The 18,050-nt window shown below is 41.7% G+C and overlaps 1 protein-coding gene across 1 annotated transcript in view; it reads right to left on the bottom strand.

Moving 5' to 3' along the window:
- SPATS2 (spermatogenesis associated serine rich 2) overlaps positions 1 to 18,050 on the bottom strand; it is a 75,704-nt gene that overhangs the window by 27,637 nt on the left and 30,017 nt on the right. The window contains exons 5-7 of the mRNA XM_066368773.1: positions 13,351 to 13,612; positions 10,391 to 10,549; positions 5,136 to 5,271 (exon numbers count right to left, since the gene is read on the bottom strand). Of these exons, the coding sequence (XP_066224870.1) occupies positions 5,136 to 5,271; positions 10,391 to 10,549; positions 13,351 to 13,612 (557 nt within the window). The remainder of the gene's footprint in view (positions 1 to 5,135; positions 5,272 to 10,390; positions 10,550 to 13,350; positions 13,613 to 18,050) is intronic.

Consider the following 18,050-nt stretch of genomic DNA (forward strand, 5'->3'; position numbering starts at 1 on the left):
AATGTCCTAAACATGAAAAAACTGGAGAATAATTTAAAACTATAGAATATGTATATTGTTAATAATACATTAGCCCATTCCTTTATTTCTTTGCTTTTTAGACATTTTTTAAAGTGCTCTGGTTCATAAAATGAATCCAGCATCCCCATATAGACTTTAAGGATCTAAAAGCTTTTGGTAAGACTACTGATAGCTTACTATAAGAAGAGAAGCTCAAATAAAAGTAACTTTTCTAAGATCAATCAGGAATCAGCTAGGGAAATTTCTGAAATCTTAAGTATAGACTTACATTGACTTTATATGTTGTATAATCTCAAATTTCTTGACAGTCTCTTTTTCTTACCTGTTTTCTCTCCTTTTTAAAGTACCTTTTGACTTTCAATAAAATAGAACTCTTTATTTAAAAAGCAAGCTGGTGTGCATCCTGTTTGTATTTTTCACCAACATATGACAACCATCTAAAGTAGTTCATATATTCCAATGTCATGTTCCACTCCATATCCTACTGATTAATGGCCTTAAACTTAAGTCAACTAAGGGTGCCAACAATGTCAGACAAATTTTATGAATAATAATTAAAGTAAACTTAAGTCCAGAAATGATTATTATTATTGCATCACCAACATAAACAGATGTTTTTTGAGGATTTTTTTTTTTTTGGACAGAGAGAGACAGAGAGAGGGACAGATAGGGACAGACAGACAGGAAGGAGAGAGATGAGAAGCATCAATTCTTTGTTGTAGTTCCTTAGTTGTTCACTGATTGCTTTCTCTTATGTGCCTTAACTGGGGGCTATAGCAGAGCAAGTGACCCCTTGCTCAAGCCAGCAACCTGGGCTCACACCAGCAACCTTGGGCTCCAAGCCAGTGACCTTTGGGCTCAAGCCAGCAACCCTGCACTCAAGCTAATGAGCCTGTGCTCAAGTAGGCGACCTTAGGGTTTTGAACCTGGGTCCTATGCATCCCAGTCTAACGTTCTATCCACTGCGCCACCGCCTGGTCAGGCTGAACAGCTGTTTAATGTTACATACTAGAAAGCTTCAGATTTCACCTTCCCAGAGGTATGTGTCAGATTCATTTGGCCTTAAAGTGAAAGCAGTTATTCATATAATTCCCCTAGTGCCCCATCAGGGGTAATGTGATCTTATGATTACAAATTTGTTAGAACTCTTTGCTTTCATTTTACATTATAACCGACACAAAAAAAATGGCTTCCTAAATGACACTAACTCCAAGCTCTGGTTCAGTGCCAAACAGAGTTAGCTCACCTTTCAATTAAGTCTTGAAGTAGCAACTACAAAGGCCGCTGAAATAAGGTAGTTTAAAAATCCAATCAACCAGAGAGAAGGGTTTTATACCAGCAGGAAAGGGCAGGTAATCTCTTTTCTCAAGTTAAACTGACCTGGTTGCTATGTCTGCTAGGCAATCCTAAATACACCGCTTCCAGGCAGGAAACCATTTCGTTTGTCACTTATTGAAGGAGGCTCCCCCTGGCTAGGTTCCAAGTGAACAGGAACTCACAAATCTCTCTCCAGGAACTGTGTTTCCTGCTTCAGGCAGGATCTGAATTGAATCAGATCCTGTGGCTAAGTAACCAGTTAGCTAAACAATCATGGAGAGCAGAGGCTTATCAAGGCCAAGTTGTGATGACTTACTCTTAGCACTTTATTCTTTTCCAAATAAGCCAATAATATCTGCTATGATCATAATCCAGGAAAACGGCATAGAGGTACAGAAAGAGAGGAAATCAGTTACCTAGCAAAATTTCCAGAAGTTAGAACTTAATTTAAGGCAAGTTCGGAATTAAGACTTAGTTGGATTTAGATAAGTAAAGATATAGGAGAGCATATTAGGCTGGGAAATTGGTAGAGGAAATGCAAAGATTAATTTTTTGAGACAAAATGTAATCTGACTAGAGTAAAAATGCTGTAAAAAAAAAAAAAAAAAAAAAAGAAGATATAACATCAAGTTTCTAGCTATAAAACCTGAAAGGAGAAACTTGGAATTCAGGACAAAGCATGGGTAGAGTAGTATATGAATGATCTATCCTAAAAGTACTTTTTGGTTATAATGGTTTAATAGACCGTTCTGCAATCTGCAAATGATAAAAACAGGGATCAGTAACTTTTTGGAGGTTTTATTCTACATCTTCGTTAATTCATTCCTCTTCAATTCCAGAGAACAGGAGGACTTAGGCTACCCATATACTACCTCCACCTCTTGTCTGCTGTGGCATAAAGTAACCAAGCAAAGTTTGTGAACAGAAACACAGTGGAATAATGACCTGAGGAAAACTGTTAGGTTTAGGTTCAGAGCCCCTTTAAAATTCAAATTCTCCTCACCTAACTTCCCACCAGGTCTCAAAACAGAACATTCTCAACTGCTACTGTGAGGTTGTAGTAATTTGCTTGCTATTCTCTTGCTTAATGGCTTCCTGGACTTCACTTTGAAATGTAGCAAAAAGTTTATCTTTGCAGAAATGTCAGGGAAAGCTTACACTGGGGAGGGACCTGACAATTTGGGGAGTTTAAATCACTATAGCTGTTTGTAAAAGCCTAGCCACTGGCCCAGAGACGCTGTCTTCTGATAGATCAACTGCCTGTGCAAACCTGTGGGAAGATGGGGGAGGGAGAGCTGGCGGCACAGGACCTTTGACCCAGCCCAGGACTTCAGGACTTCTTTTAGACAGCCGAGTGGGGGAGCTAAGCAATTTGGAGAAGGTGTGACATCACTCAAATCCACATACAAAAAAATATTACCTTGTACCTATAGAGGCAACTACTTCAGCCAGCCGCTTTTTCTAAGACCCTTGACTAACCTATATAAACCATGCTCCAATTCTCCCCACCACTGACAAGGCTTTGGTCTCAGTCCACCTGCACCCAGGCGGTTTAAATAAATTTTCCTTTTGGAATGTACTAGCCTTGTGTTTTTGGTTCGGCTCTCCCCAGTGCCCAACCTTAGACTCGGGAAGGGGTTTAGCCTGTCAGCCATCTCATGGGATAAGGCAGTCCAGCTGGAGTTCTCTCCAGGTCTGACCTAGTCAGGGGTTGATACCAACCTGCCATTTGCCAAGGGAGACTGACAACAGGTTTTATTCCTCCCCAGTGGCCTGGCTACCCCTAGTTTCAACCTTTCAGAAACACGACAAGAAAACAGGTGGTTGGGAAGAAGAATGGAATAGGTTCTCTCTATTCATGAACACTTACTCTCATTTTTCAGAGATCCAGGCAAGTTTTAAAGTAAGCAGAGCAGACAGTCCTCTACCATGAAACATCAACCTAGATGCTCTTCTTCCCATTATTTTACTTAATTTGTTCCTTAAGTCTTTCCGAGTTTCAAAAAAGCCTTCCCAGAAAGGAGTTATTGTTTAATATCAGTTAATACCTAATGTCTTATAATTAAAACAGCTTTGGTACTTTAGAAAACATTAGAATGTATTTCTCCCCCCCCCCCAAAATTCTATAATCAAATATATTTGAGGAATAGCATAATATAACTCCCTCTTGTAGATTCACAATCACATTAACATTGGAAAGGCACTAGAAGTCTAGTAGTAAAATTTTTGTTTTTTCAAACCTTTTCAACTACAAACTCTACTTCCTCTACAGAATATATATTAATATATATATATTTTGTATTTTTTTTTGGTATTTTTCTGAAGCTGGAAACGGGGAGAGATAGTCAGACAGACTCCCGCATGCGCCCGACCAGGATCCACCCGGCATGCCCACCAGGGGCAACGCTCTGCCGCAACCAGAGCCACTCTAGCACCTGGGGCAGAGGCCAAGGAGCCATCCCCCGCGCCTGGGCCATCTTTGCTCCAATGGAGCCTTGGCTGCAGGAGGGGAAGAGAGAGACAGAGAGGAAGGAGGGGGTTGGGGGTGGAGAAGCAAATGGGCGCTTCTCCTGTGTGCCCTGGCCGGGAATCAAACCCAGGTCCCCTGCATGCCAGGCCGACGCTCTACCGCTGAGCCAACCGGCCAGGGCCTATATTAATATATTTTAAGATGAGTATCTTTAGGAAACAATTTGAAAAATATAAAATTAAAACAAATCGGCCCTGGCCGGTTGGCTCAGTGGTAGGGCGTCGGCCTGGCATGCAGGGGACCCAGGTTTGATTCCCGGCCAGGGCACACAGGAGAAGCGCCCATCTGCTTCTCCACCCCTCCCCCTCTCCGTCTCTCTCTTCCCCTCCCACAGCCAAGGTTCCATTGTAGCAAAGTTGGCCCGGGCGCTGAGGATGGCTCCATGGCCTCCACCTCAGGCACTAGAATGGCTCTGGTTGCAACAGAGCAATGCCCCAGATGGGCAGAGCATCGCCCCGTGGTGGGCATGCCGGGTGGATCCCGGTCGGGCGTATGCAGGAGTCTGACTGCCTCCTCGTTTCCAACTTCAGAAAAATATAAAACAAAAACAAATCAATGACTGATAATAGAGCACAAAAAGACCATGAAGGTGGGGTGCATTAGGAAGGATGAAAGGAGGTAGAAAATCAAAGACAGATCTTTTCACCTGACCAGGCAGTGGCGCAGTGGATAAAGCGTCGGACTGGGATGCGGAAGACCCAGGTTCGAGACCCTGAGGTTGCCAGCTTGAGCATGGGCTCATCTGGTTTGAGCAAGAATTCACCAGCTTGGACCCAAGGTCGCTGGCTTGAGCAAGGGGTTACTCGGTCTGCTGAAGGCCCGCAGTCAAGGCACATATGAGAAAGCAATCAATGAACAACTAAGGTGTCGCAATGCGCAATGAAAAACTAATGACTGATGCTTCTCATCTCTCTCTGTTCCTGTCTGTTCCTATCTATTCCTCTCTCTGACTCTCTCTCTGTCTCTGTAAAAAAGATCTTTTCTACTTTATAGAATGTATCATCTACTCTGTAAGTATTTCTTCCTTTCCAAACAATATTAGCCTCAAGTCCATTTCCAGAGCATAAGTTCTGGGTCACACCCATTCCTACATTGTGACCAAAACAAGTATAACAAAGCAGAAAGCTAAACCTATCATAGGATTTTTAGGTTTCTCCCCACTATGTAGAGTAGTGAGGAGTCAGGAATTAAAGAACTTGGTGAATGGCTGCCCATCTTTATAAACGATCATTTTTGTGCTACTGATACCAAATGTAACTTAACTTACCAGCTCTGCAATTCAGCAAAAGCTTGTTTCATTTTCTTAATGGAAGCATCCATTTCTTCTTTAACTACAACTCGGTATCGCGCCAGAGACACTGTGCAGCGCTGGAGGTCTTTCACAGATTTTTCAATATTGGAACCTTGGAAAAAAAACCAAAGATTAATTTGAAAAAATATAGGTAACTCGAAAGATGAATCTGAACACTCAAGCATGTAAAGCTGGGGTCCCCAAACTTTTTGCACAGGGGGCCAGTTCACTGTCTCTCAGACAGTTGGAGGGTTGGACTATAAAAAAAACTATGAAAAAATCCCTATGCACACTGCACATATCTTATTTTAAAGTAAAAAAACAAAACGGGAACAAATACAATAATTAAAATAAAGAACAAGTAAATTTAAATCAACAAACTGACCAGTATTTCAATGGGAACTATGGGCCTGCTTTTGGCTCATGAGATGGTCAATGTGCTCCTCTCACTGACCACCAATGAAAGAGGTGCCCCTTCCGGAAGTGCGGCAGGGGCCGGATAAATGGCCTCAGTGGGCCACATGCAGCCTGTAGTTTGGGGGCCCCTGATGTAAAGTAACGTGCGTGGACTAAGAATGTTTTCAAGCCTGACCGGGTGTGGTGCAGTGGATAGAGCGTTGGACTGGGATGTGGAGGACCCAGGTTCGAGACCTCGAGGTTGCCAGCTTGAGCCCAAGGTCGCTAGCTCGAGCAAGGGGTCACTCAATCTGCTGTAGCCCCCCCCCCCCCATCAAGGCACATATGAGAAAGAAATCAATGAACAACTAAGGGCTGCAACAAAGAATTGATGCTTCTCATCTCTCTCCTTTCCTGTCCCTCTCTCTGTCTCTATCACAAAATAAATAAATAAAATTAAAATGCTTTAAAAAAAAAAGTTTTCTAAGAGGCCACACTCTTAAAAAAACAAACAAAACCAAACTGATGTTTTCATAGATTTAAAAAAATTTTAAGTATCCTGTCCAAGATGGAGAAATAGGAATATATTTTCCCCCATCTTACACAACTAAACACACACACACACACACACACACACACACACACACACACACAGAGTACTTGAAACAATGGTTTTCAGACACAACAGGCAGTACTTTTTCCCTGAGAAAACAGAAACAAAAGAAGTGAGGCCCATGATTGCTCCAAGAGTTTCCAGGCTGCAATGCAAGGCAAAATCCTACACTGAGCCTGGAAGTCTCCCTGAATTGAGGGGACAGTGTTGAGGGAGGCTAAGGTTAGAACTCAGGGCAGAGTGCTGGAGAGGAGAGAGCTACACGAAGATGAGAGAGTTGTACAGAGATCTAGAGAGGATTCTGAATGCATGAGTGTGAGGAAACCACCTAAGGCAGGAAAGAAAACCAGTGGAAAGGAGCAGGTGGAACAATCCCCAGAGCTCACCCAGGCCAAGAATAGTTCATTTTCACACCAGCTAGTGGGGGACACTAGGTACAGTACTCAGAAGTGCTCAGTAATGAGGCAAAATCAGCTCTAGAATAAAGGGCTGCTCTAGTACCACCTAGGCTCAAACTTTTTCCATGTAGCAGTCCCAGAACAAATCACAAGAATGGCCCTGGCCAGTTGGCTCAATGGTAGAGTGTCGGCCTGGCATGCAGAAGTCCTGGGTTCGATTCCCGGCCAGGGCACACAGGAGAAGCGCCCATCTGCTTCTCCACCCCTCCCCCTCTCCTTCCTCTCTGTCTCTCTCTTCCCCTCCTGCAGCCGAGGCTCCATTGGAGCAAAGATGGCCCGGGCGCTGGGGATGGCTCCTTGGCCTCTGCCCCAGGCGCTAGAGTGGCTCTGGTCTCAACAGAGCGATGCCCCGGAGGGGCAGAGCATCGCCCCCTGGTGGGCAGAGCGTTGCACCCTGGTGGGTGTGCCGGGTGGATCCCAGTTGGGCGCATGCGGGAGTCTGTCTGACTGTCTCTCCCCATTTCCAGCTTCAGAGAAATACAAAAAAAAAAAAAAAAAAAGAATATTTTAAAAAATACAAAAATATCTAGTAATCAACAAAGTAAAATTTACAACATCTGGCATTCAATAAAATATTACTAGACAGCCTGACCAGGCGGTGGCAGTGGATAGAGCATCAAACTGGGATGCAGAGGACCCAGGTTCAAAACCCCAAGGTTGCTGGCTTGAGCGCGGGCTCATAGACATGACTCCATGGTTGCTGGCTTGACCCCAAAGGTCGTTGACTTGATCCCAAGGTCACCAGCTAGAGCAAGGGGTCACTTGCTCTGCTGTAGCCCCCAGTCAAGGCACATACGAGAAAGCAATCGATGAAGAACTAAGGTGCTGCAACAAAGAATTGATGCTTCTCATCTCTCTTTCTTTCTGCCTGTCTATCCCTATCTGTCCCTCTCTGTCTCTCTCTATCTCTATAACAAAAAAAAAAGAGAAAAATTACTAGACATATAAGGGGCAGAAAAATATGATCATGCATACTGAAAAGTCAATTAACAGAAACAGATGCAGAAATGACACAAATGCAGAATTAAGAAGAAAGGAAATCAAAACAGCTAATATAAATACAATCAGATACCATATGTTCAAGACGGTAGAGGAGGCCCTGGCTGGTTGGCTCAGTGGTAGAGCCTGGCGTGCAGGAGTCCTGGGTTCGATTCCCGGCCAGGGCACACAGGAGAAGCGCCTATCTGCTTCTCCACCCCTCCCCCTCTCCTTCCTCTCTGTCTTTCTCTTCCCCTCCGGCAGCCAAGGCTCCATTGGAGCAGGGTTGGCCCGGGCACTGAGGATGGCTCTGTGGCCTCTGCCTCAGGCGCTAGAATGGCTCTGATTGCGGCAGAGCAATGCCCCAAGATGGGCAGAGCATCGTCCCCTGGTGGGCATGCCGGGTGGATCCCGGTCGGGCGCATGCGGGAGTCTGTCTGACTGCCTCCCTGTTTCCAGCTTTCGAAAAATACAAAAAAAAAAAAAAGAAGGTAAAGGAAAGCATAAGCATGTTAAGGAAATACATGGAAGATACTTTCAAAGACCTCAGCTGAACTTCTAGAAACGCAAAAAACAATGTTGAGATTAACAGAAGATCAGAAACTGTTAAAAAAGATTAATAAATTTGAAGGCAGCAATTTTTAGAAATTACCCAAAATGAAATGTAATAAGAGAAAAAAATAAAAAAGACCTATCTGACTAGATACCAAGATTTAAAAACTTAATAGAATTTAAAATATAATTCACTGTGTGTCATCACAAAACTGATAAAGTTCTCTCTATAGTACAGTTTGAAGCATTATATGTGAGTAAGCCAACTCTGTAAAGATAAAATATGTCTAACTACCCAACACATTTTTAAGCACTTTCTAAAGTTCTATTATCCTTTCTATATTCACCAATGTCAAAGTTACACATACAACTGAGAGCTGGAATCACAGATCTTAGAAGTTTATAAAGTGCTCTAATACAGATTTTTAATTTTTTATTTAAATTCTTTCTCATATAAACCTGATTTCTTTTAAAATCTACCTAAAGGCTTTCAAGGCTTGTGCCTTTATGTTGTTTGACTAAATATTCTCAGACTTGCTTTTCTGCACCAAGCTTTTATTATTTTATATTGTTATTTTATTAGTGAGAGAGAGAGAGAGAAAGAGCAAAGGAGAGAGACGAGAAGCATCAACTCATAGTTGTAGCACTTTAGTTGTTCACTGATTGCTTCTCATACATGCCCTTGATGGGAGGCGGGCTCCAGTCAAGCCAGTGACCCTTTGCTCAAGCCAGCGACCTAAGGGTTTCGAACCTGGGACCTCAGTGTCCCAGACTGATGCTCTATCCACTACACCACAACCAGTCAGGCAAGCTGAGGGTTATGTTAGAAAGATGAAAAAGGAGGCCCTGGCCATTTGGCTCAATGGATAGAGCGTCAGCCTGGCATATGGAACTCCAGGGTTCAAATCCTGATCAGAGCACATCTGCTTCTCTCCCCCTCCCTTTCCCCCTTCTCTCCCTCTACCCTTCCCGCAACTGGTTTGAGCACAGGCTCTGGGCACTAAAAACAGCTCAGTTAATTTGAGCATCGCCCAAGACGGGGGTTGCTGTGTGGATCCCGGTTGGGGTGCATGCTGGAGTCTGTCTCACTATCTCCCCTTCTCTCACTTTACAAAAAAAAAAAAAAAAAAAAAAAAGGATGAAAAAGGAGAGCTTCACTAATTAAATTTGTCTCATGTGGAATAAATAATTCAATAAAAAGCTATAGGTTAGAAGTGTCTTCCACTTCTATGTTTCATTTGTTTAGGGAAGTAGATCCCCATGTTTAGATATATGATACTAAAAAAGGCTATAATCTGTTTAATTACTAATTATTTAAATGACTGTTACAATTAAATTTAATAAAGCAAAAGGATACTAGTCAATGCTAAGTACTTCAGAGTCAAGGATCTTGTTTAAATCTAGAGTCTGACAGATTTTAGTAAGAGCATAAAGTTGTAAAAAGAAATGAAAATATTTCTTCCAAATGTCATGTCATAGATGGCAGTGCTTTTTATTGTTGAGTCAACCAGAAGATAAAAATGAAGGAAACAGCACAAAAATGTTGCAGTAAAGCAAACAGTAAAAGAAACAGATTAATGGTAGCAGTAAAGTCATCCTGGCAGCAGAGTCTGCCTTTCATTCACAAAAAGAATCCCCACTGTAGAGCGTCGGCCTAGTGTGCGGAGGACCCGGGTTCGATTCCCGGCCAGGGCACACAGGAGAAGCGCCCATTTGCTTCTCCACCCCTCCCCCTCTCCTTCCTCTCTGTCTCTCTTCCCCTCCTGCAGCCAAGGCTCCATTGGAGCAAAGATGGCCCGGGCGCTGGGGATGGCTCTGTAGCCTCTGCCTCAGGCGCTAGAGTGGCTCTGGTCGCAATATGGCGACGCCCAGGATGGGCAGAGCATCGCCCCCTGGGGGGCAGAGCACCGCCCCTGGTGGGTGTGCCGGGTGGATCCCGGTCGGGCGCATGCGGGAGTCTGTCTGACTGTCTCTCCCTGTTTCCAGCTTCAGAAAAATGAAGAAAGAAAAAAAAAAAAAAAAGAATCCCCACTATTGTAACAAGACTGTGTAGCATGTGAATCACTGTTAGACTCCAACTGTGTATATAGTGTCAGGTTAAGAACTGGGTAGTAATTGTCTGGAAAACAGAAAAAATATTACCTATAGAACCTTCTTAGACCTTATCTTTGGGAACAAATAAGTAATTTGCCCTCCTCAGCCAAAATACAGATTTTTTGTTTTCTCTGATTTACCTAGCTTTCTGTTGGTGGAGGAGAGTGAAACATTGTCCATGCCCAAATTTGAAAACTGAAGTCTTGAGAGAGATTTGACAGCATTCTTATTTTGTTGAGAATTGTGAGCAGTCAGAGACTTGGACTCAAAACCAGTGACACCATTTTCCAGCATAGATCCTGTTAAAGAAACAGGAGAGTGTTTTAGCAAGATTTAAGGGTATATCAATCGTGCAGTCTTAAGTGTCCACAAAGAAAAAAGGTAAACATATTTTAATCAAAACTATGTTTCTTTTTTTTAACTATGTTTCTAAAATGGCTGTGAACAAAATCTACTGAGCAGAACTAGTTGAAGAAGGCTCTCTGGTTTAGCCCTAGGCAGCAGTTCTAAAAGAAGAAGAAAAGTCTGTGCTAACCCATCTCTAGATAGGCTAGCTGGTTTTTGTACTTTAGTAACTTCTTGTAGCTCTGGGCACAGGGAAGTGAACAGTCAACATCACCAACTTCTGATAGCTTCTATAAGTTATGGTGAGAAGAAAAGAACTTTACACTTCCAGAGAGAACGAAGAATTTTTAAAGCTTTAGGGAACAGAAAGAGCAAAGACTTAGAAATCTAAGAGGAGGCCCTGGCTGGTTGGCTCGGTGGTAGAGTGTTGGCCTTGCATGTGGAAGTTCTGGGTTTGATTCCCAGTCAGAGCACATATAAGAAGAGACCATCTGCTTCTCCACCTCTCCCCCTCTTCTTTCTCTCTTCCCCTCCCCCCACTATGGCTCTAATGCAGTGGTTCTCAAAGTGTGCGCCAGGGAGCACTGGTATACCCTAGAAGATTTCCAGGTGCGCCCTATGGTATTCCAGAGAAATATGTACCTGTTGGGGAAAAAAAACCCAATAGGGTTTTTGGAGTTTTAGAGTTTTGGGGGACAGAGGTGTGGGGAATTGGCTGTAAGCTGACAGTCTGCCCAACCCCCCACCTCACTTGCCTGACTAGGTTGCAAAAGGCTGTTAAGCTGTGGTGCTGGATTGTTTACACTATCCCCCATGTTCCCTGGAAAGACTGGAGGCAAGTTTCTTCTATCCTTTGTTTGATGTAAAGTTAAGATAATATGTATGGTGGGGGTTTTCTGCACTCAACACAATTAAGAGTAAAAAGAGAAGAATTCTTCAATGTATTGTCGAGGAAATGAAAGTTTGCCTTTCAAATATATGCCCAAACATTGAAGAAATCGCTAGGACACATCAGGCTCACTAAACACAAGAATGAAAAAACTTAACACATTTGTGCCAGGACCTGCTGAATTTACTAAATCTTACTAAGAATGTATCTATATATATATAAAAAGATAACTTTTGGCCCTGGCTGGTTGGCTCAGTGGTAGAGCGTCAGCCTGGCGTGCGGAAGTCCCGGGATCGATTCCCGGCCAGGGCACACAAAAGAAGCGCCCATCTGCTTCTCCACCCCTCCCCCTCTCCTTCCTCTCTGTCTCTCTCTTCCCCTCCCGCAGCCAAGGCTCCACTGGAGCAAAGATGGCCCGGGCACTGGGGATGGCTCCTTGGCCTCTGCCCCAGGCACTGGAGTGGCTCTGGTCGCAACAGAGCGACGCCCCGGAGGAGCAGAGCATTGCCCTCTGGTGGGCAGAGCGTCGCCCCCTGGTGGGTGTGCCAGGTGGATCCCGGTCAGGCGCATGTGGGAGTCTGTCTGACTGTCTCTCCCCGTTTCCAGCTTCAGAAAAATACAAAAAAAAAAAGATGACTTTTTTGTTGTTTTATTTTTTAACCCTTTTTTATGAATTCTAAAAAGCGTAACTCAAAAAATGTAACATAAAAATTTTTTAATGTCAGAATAAATTTAATTAATTTCATTTAATTACCGTAAAAGCATGCTTGGACTTTATATTTTTTCTTTAATATTTGACTTAATTATTATAACATATTTCTCAGAAATTTGTATATAGTGTGCCTATAATTATTTGTAGGATTTTAAATGCGCCCTGACTTAAAAAAGTTTGAGAACCACTGCTCTAATGGTTTGAGCAATTGTCCCTGGGCACTGAGGATGTTTCCATGGTCTCGCCTCAGGTGCTGAAATAGCTTGGTTCTGAGCAGAGCATCGCCCCCTAGTGGGCTTGCTGGGTGGATCCCAGTAGGTGCACATGTGGGAGTCTGGCTCTCTGCCTCCCTGCCTCTCACATAATTAAATAAAAAAAGGAATCTAAGAGGAGAGCTAGCTCAAAAAAAAAAAAAAAAAAAAAAAAAATGAAGCCACTGATTATCTTTGGTTTGTAGTCACTTTAGGTGTTTCATCTTTCTTTTTTTGTGTTTGTGCACACTAATCAATAGAACATAAGATACAGCATAATTCTTCAATTGCCATTATATTTATAAAACCAGCAGCAATAGAGCAAGGTGAACTAGATTAACAACAAGTAATTTAAAAAACTTCGATAAAAAGATATTTCAAATATCTTCCCAGCACTCATCAAAATGGTTAATAAAACAAAACAAACAAAACATTTGAATTTAGAACTAACAGTAATCTTAACTCTCTACTAGAAAACAAATATGAGACTATAAAAATCAACAGTCTACTCATGAAAAGCCATGGATTTATAGTTATTACTATATATTTCTCATTGTATTGAATCTTAGAATAATAATATCAACATCAATTCATTATAATTATTGTCCTTAATAACTGCAATTTAAAAAGAATTTAAGGTCATTTCTGTAGTCTCTAAGTACTAAGGGACTCTTAAGACAAAAGTTTCAGAAGACTGCTTTAGACTAAAATTAAAATGTGAGACAATGGAAAAAATTATATTTTTCTAGGCCTTTGGTAATTATAAAATGTGACTTTTCACGTGACAGGTAATAACAACTAAAAAGCAACAGATTTAACTAGATTTAATTAATTGATTGCTTTCTCAACCAGGAAGGCCCTAGCTGAGAATGCAACTTTTCAAAGATCTGTTAATAAACTCACCTGTTTTGTCCAGCATATCTGGTATGGCAGACTCAGGATCCTCCAGTTCTCTGGCATCTATTGACAGTGTCTCTATACCTTCACTGAGTGAGTCCACAGACTCAGCATCATTGATGGCATCATTTACATGGTAACCATTAACACCACCTTTTTCTGAAGAAGGCACGGACTGCTCCTCTTGAATGGAAACCGATTTACTGGAATCTGGGATACTGTTACTTGCTTCTGCTGCAGGTTTTGGTTTGCTTTTCTTCTTTTTGTTCTAATGGATTATTAAAGATTTGAAGAAAAAAAAAGAGAGAAGGAAAGAGAAGACCCCCTTACCACAGGGAGGTAACTCTAGTTACCCAAAGGCAACCAATGTTACCAATTGCTCACGTGCTCTTTCAGAAATTGAACACATTTCTGTGTATGTTGAATTAGTGACTAAAACAACTATGTAAAATACTTTGGATAAACTCAAAACACATAAATATAAGAAATTTATGTATGGCAAAACCCACCATAAGCAAAATCAAAATAAATTACATAATATGAAAAAATATGTGCATCTTATGTCCAAAGAGCTAAATATATGTAGAGCTCTAACAAAAAACAATAACCCAATAGAAAAAAATGGTATGGGATATAAGAATATGAAATGAAATGCAACCTCAGTAATAAGAGATAGAAATTAAAACTGCACTGCAGAGGATTCTGGGAAGACAGCAGAGGCAGAAGCATTGGGACTCTTTTGGCTCATCTAGCCTACCTTAAACAGGCTCAGAACACTTACATTAGCCTACCGGTGGGCAAAATCATCCAACACAGTGAAAACAATGTTGAGTAACTATTGGTCATTTACTCTCATTATCAGGTAGCTAACTGGGAGCTGCAGGTGCCCACCATTGTGAGAAAGTACTACACATTGCTAGCCTGGGAAAAAATCAAAATTCAAAAGTACAGCCCTGGACGGTGGTGCAATGGATAGAGCATGGTACCAGAGCACAGAGGTTGCTAGCTCGAGCCCTGGTCAGGGCTCATATGAGAAGCAATCAATGGTACAATTAAGTGAAACAATGAGTTGATACTTTTCTTTCTCTCTCTCTAAGTCTCTCTCCCAAACCCCTTCCCCCCACCCTCTCTCTCAAAAAAAGAAAAAAGAGCCCTGGCTGGCTGGCTCAGTGGTAGTAGTAGTACGTCAGCCCAGCATATGGATGTCTGGCTTTGATTCCTGGTGAGGGCACACAGGAGAAGCAATCATCTGCTTCTCTACCCCTCCCCTGCCCCAGCTATTGCTTGATTGGTTCCAGCACATTGGCCCCAAACAGGGATTGCCCGGTGGATCCTGGTCAGGGCACATGCAGGGGCTTGTCTCTATCTCTCCTCCTCTCACTTGAAAAAGAGGAAAAAAAATATTCAAAGAATGGTTTCTACTAAACGTTGCTTTTGCACCATCCCAAAGTAAAAAAATTGTAAGTCAAATCATTATAAATTGGAGTCCCTCTGTTCAACATACCAAAACATATGGGATGCAGTAAAGCAATGCTAAGAAGGACATTTACAGCTATAAATGCTTACATTAAAAACAAGAGGAATCTCAAATTAACAACCCAAATTTACCACTTAAGGAACTAGAAAAAATAAGAACAAGCAAAACCCAAAACTAGCAGAGGGAAAGAACTAAAGATTAGAATAGAAAACCAATAGAGAAAATTCAATGAAACCAGAAGCTAATTCCTTGGAAAGATAACAAAATTGATAAACCTTTACCCAGATGGACTAAGATAAAAAGAAGACTCAAATTACTAAAACCAGAAATAAAAGTGAGGACATTACTACCAATTCTACAGAAATCAAAAGGCTTATGAGAGTATCATGAAGAACTGTGTGCCAAAAAATTGAATAATCTTGATAAAATGGACAAATCCTAGAAACACAAAACCTACAAAGATTAAATCATGAAGAAATAGAAAATCTGAATAGACTTCTAAGTAAGAATATTGAATCACTAATGAAAAATCTGCTGACAGCCCTAGCCAGATAGCTCAGTTGGTTAGAGTGTTGTCCTGGAGCACAGAGGTTGCCGGTTCAATTGCTGGTCAGGGCTCATACAGGAACAGCTCAATGTTCTCTTTTCTCCCCTCCTTCCCATTCCTCTCTCAAAATGAATATGGTCAGGGCACATATTAGAAGCAATCAATGGCGCAATTAAGTTGATACTTTCTCTCTTTTAATCTTTCTCTCCAACCCCCTTCTCTCTCTCTAAAAAAAAATAAAAAAAATAGAAGGTCCTGGCCGGTTGGCTCAGTAGTAGAGCATAGGCCCAGAGTGTGGACATCCCACATTCGATTCCTGGTCAGGGCACACAGGAGAAGTGACCATCTGCTTCTCTCCCTCTTCCTTTCCCCCTTCCCCTCCCATGGTGAGTGATTCCACTATGTCGGCCTGGGCACTGAAGATAGCTCTTTGCTTGGAGTGTCGGCCTCAAGTGCTAAAAATGGCTTGGTTGATTCAAGCATTGGCCTCAGACAGGGGTTGCTGCGTGGATTCCGGCCGAGGCACATGCAGGGGTCTGTTTCACTATCTCCCCACCTCTCACTTAAAAAAAAAATTGATCACTACAACACCACACTAACAGAATGAAGGGGGGAGGTGACACATCATTTGATGCAAGAAAAAAAAAAGCATGTGACAAAATGCAACACCTTAGCATGATTAAAACAACAACAACTGGGAATAAAAGGAAACAACCTCAACACAATAAAACCAACTGTGAACAATGATGAAAGACTAAAAGCTTTTCCTCAAAGATCAAGAATAGGTCAAGAATGTCCCCTTTGTCACTTCTATTCAATCTAATACTAAGAGTCCTAGCCAGGGCAACTGGGCATGCATACATGCATGCCTATATAAACAAACAAATGGTATCCAAATCAGAAAGGTAAAAGTAAAATTATCTCTGTTTGCAGATGATATATATGATCTTATAAGTAAAAACCCTAAAGATTCCACAAAAAAACTTTTAGAACAAATAAATTCAGTAAAGTAGCAGGATATAAAGTTAATAAACAAAAATCAGTTGCATTTCTATACATGAACAAACAATCTGAAAAGAAAATTACAAAAACACTTCCATGTACAGTAGCATCAAAAAGAATGAAATACTTAGGAATTCAATTAACCAAGGAGGTATAAAACTTGTACAATAAAAATTATAAAACATTGCTGGTAGAAATTAAGGATGATATAAATAAAAAGAAACACATTCCATGTTCATGGATTAAAACAGGGGTCAGGAACCTATGGCTCATGAGCCCGTTGTGGCTCTTTTGATGGCTGCATCTGGCTCACAGACAAATCTTTAATAAAATAAATAATAACGTTAAAAATATAAAACATTCTCATGTATTACAATCCATTTATTTCCTACTGCTCATGTTCATGGTTGCGGTTGGCTGGAGCCAATCACAGCTGTTCTCCGGGACAACACCAAATTTTTATTGGATAATGCCTAACGTACACGGGTGGTTGTACATGGCTGGGTGGCTCTCACGGAATTACATTTTAAAATATGTGGTGTTCACGGCTTTCTCAGCCTTTTGGTTCCCGACCCCTGGATTAGAAGATTCAGTATTGTTAAAATGTCAATACTAGCCTGACCAGGTGGTGGCACAGTGGATAGAGCGTCGGACTGGGATTCGAAAGAACCAGGTTCAAGACCCCGAGGTCACCAGCTTGAGCGTGGGCTCATCTGGTTTGAGCAAAAGCTCACCAGCTTGAGCCCAAGGTTGCTGGCTTGAGCAAGGGGTTACTCGGTCTGCTGAAGGCCCGCGGTCAAGGCACATATGAGAAAGCAATCAATGAACTAAGGTGTTGCAATGCGCAACGAAAAACTAAATGATTGATGCTCCTCATTTTTCCGTTCCTGACTGTCTGTCCCTGTCTATCCCTCTCTCTGACTCTCTCTCTGTCTAAAAGAAAAAAAAAAGTCAATACTACATAAAGTGATCTATAATTCAATGCAATCCTCATCAAAAACTCAATGTTTTTGCAGAAAAAGAAAAGCCCATTCTAAAGTTCATGTGAAAATCTCAAGGGACGCTGAATGGCCAAAACAATCTTGGAAAAATGAAGAAAAAAAAAAAAAAGAACAAAACTGGAGGACTCATACTCCCTGATTTAAAAACTTACTACAAAGCTACTAAGCTACTGTAATCAAAACAGTGTGGCACAATCTGACCAGTAGTGGTGCAGAGGATTAAGTGTTGACCTGGGGCACTAAGGTCCTAGATTCAAAACCCCAACCAAGGTCACTGGCCTAAGCATGGTGTTGCTGGCTTGAGTGTGGGATCAACATGATTCAAAGGTCGCTGGCTTGAGTCCAAATGTCATTGGCTTGAAGCCCAAAGTCACTAGCTTGAGCAAGGGATTACTGGCTCAGATGGAGCCCCTAGGTTAAGGCACATATGAGAAGCAATCAATGAACAACTAAAAGTAATGCAACTATCTAAGTTGATGCTTCTCATCTCTCTCCCTTCCTGTCTCTCTCAAAAAAAAAAAAAAAAGAAAAAAGAAAAAGAAAAAGAAAAAGAAAAAGAAAAAAAAGAACGAAAACAAAAAAAACAATGTGGCATAAAGACAGACATACAGACCAATGGAACAGGATAGAGAGCCCAGAAATAAACTCTGACATCTATGGTCAAATGATTTTTGACTAG

The sequence above is a fragment of the Saccopteryx leptura genome, chromosome 2 (assembly GCF_036850995.1).
Source record: "Saccopteryx leptura isolate mSacLep1 chromosome 2, mSacLep1_pri_phased_curated, whole genome shotgun sequence".
NCBI classification, from domain to species: Eukaryota; Metazoa; Chordata; class Mammalia; order Chiroptera; family Emballonuridae; genus Saccopteryx; species Saccopteryx leptura.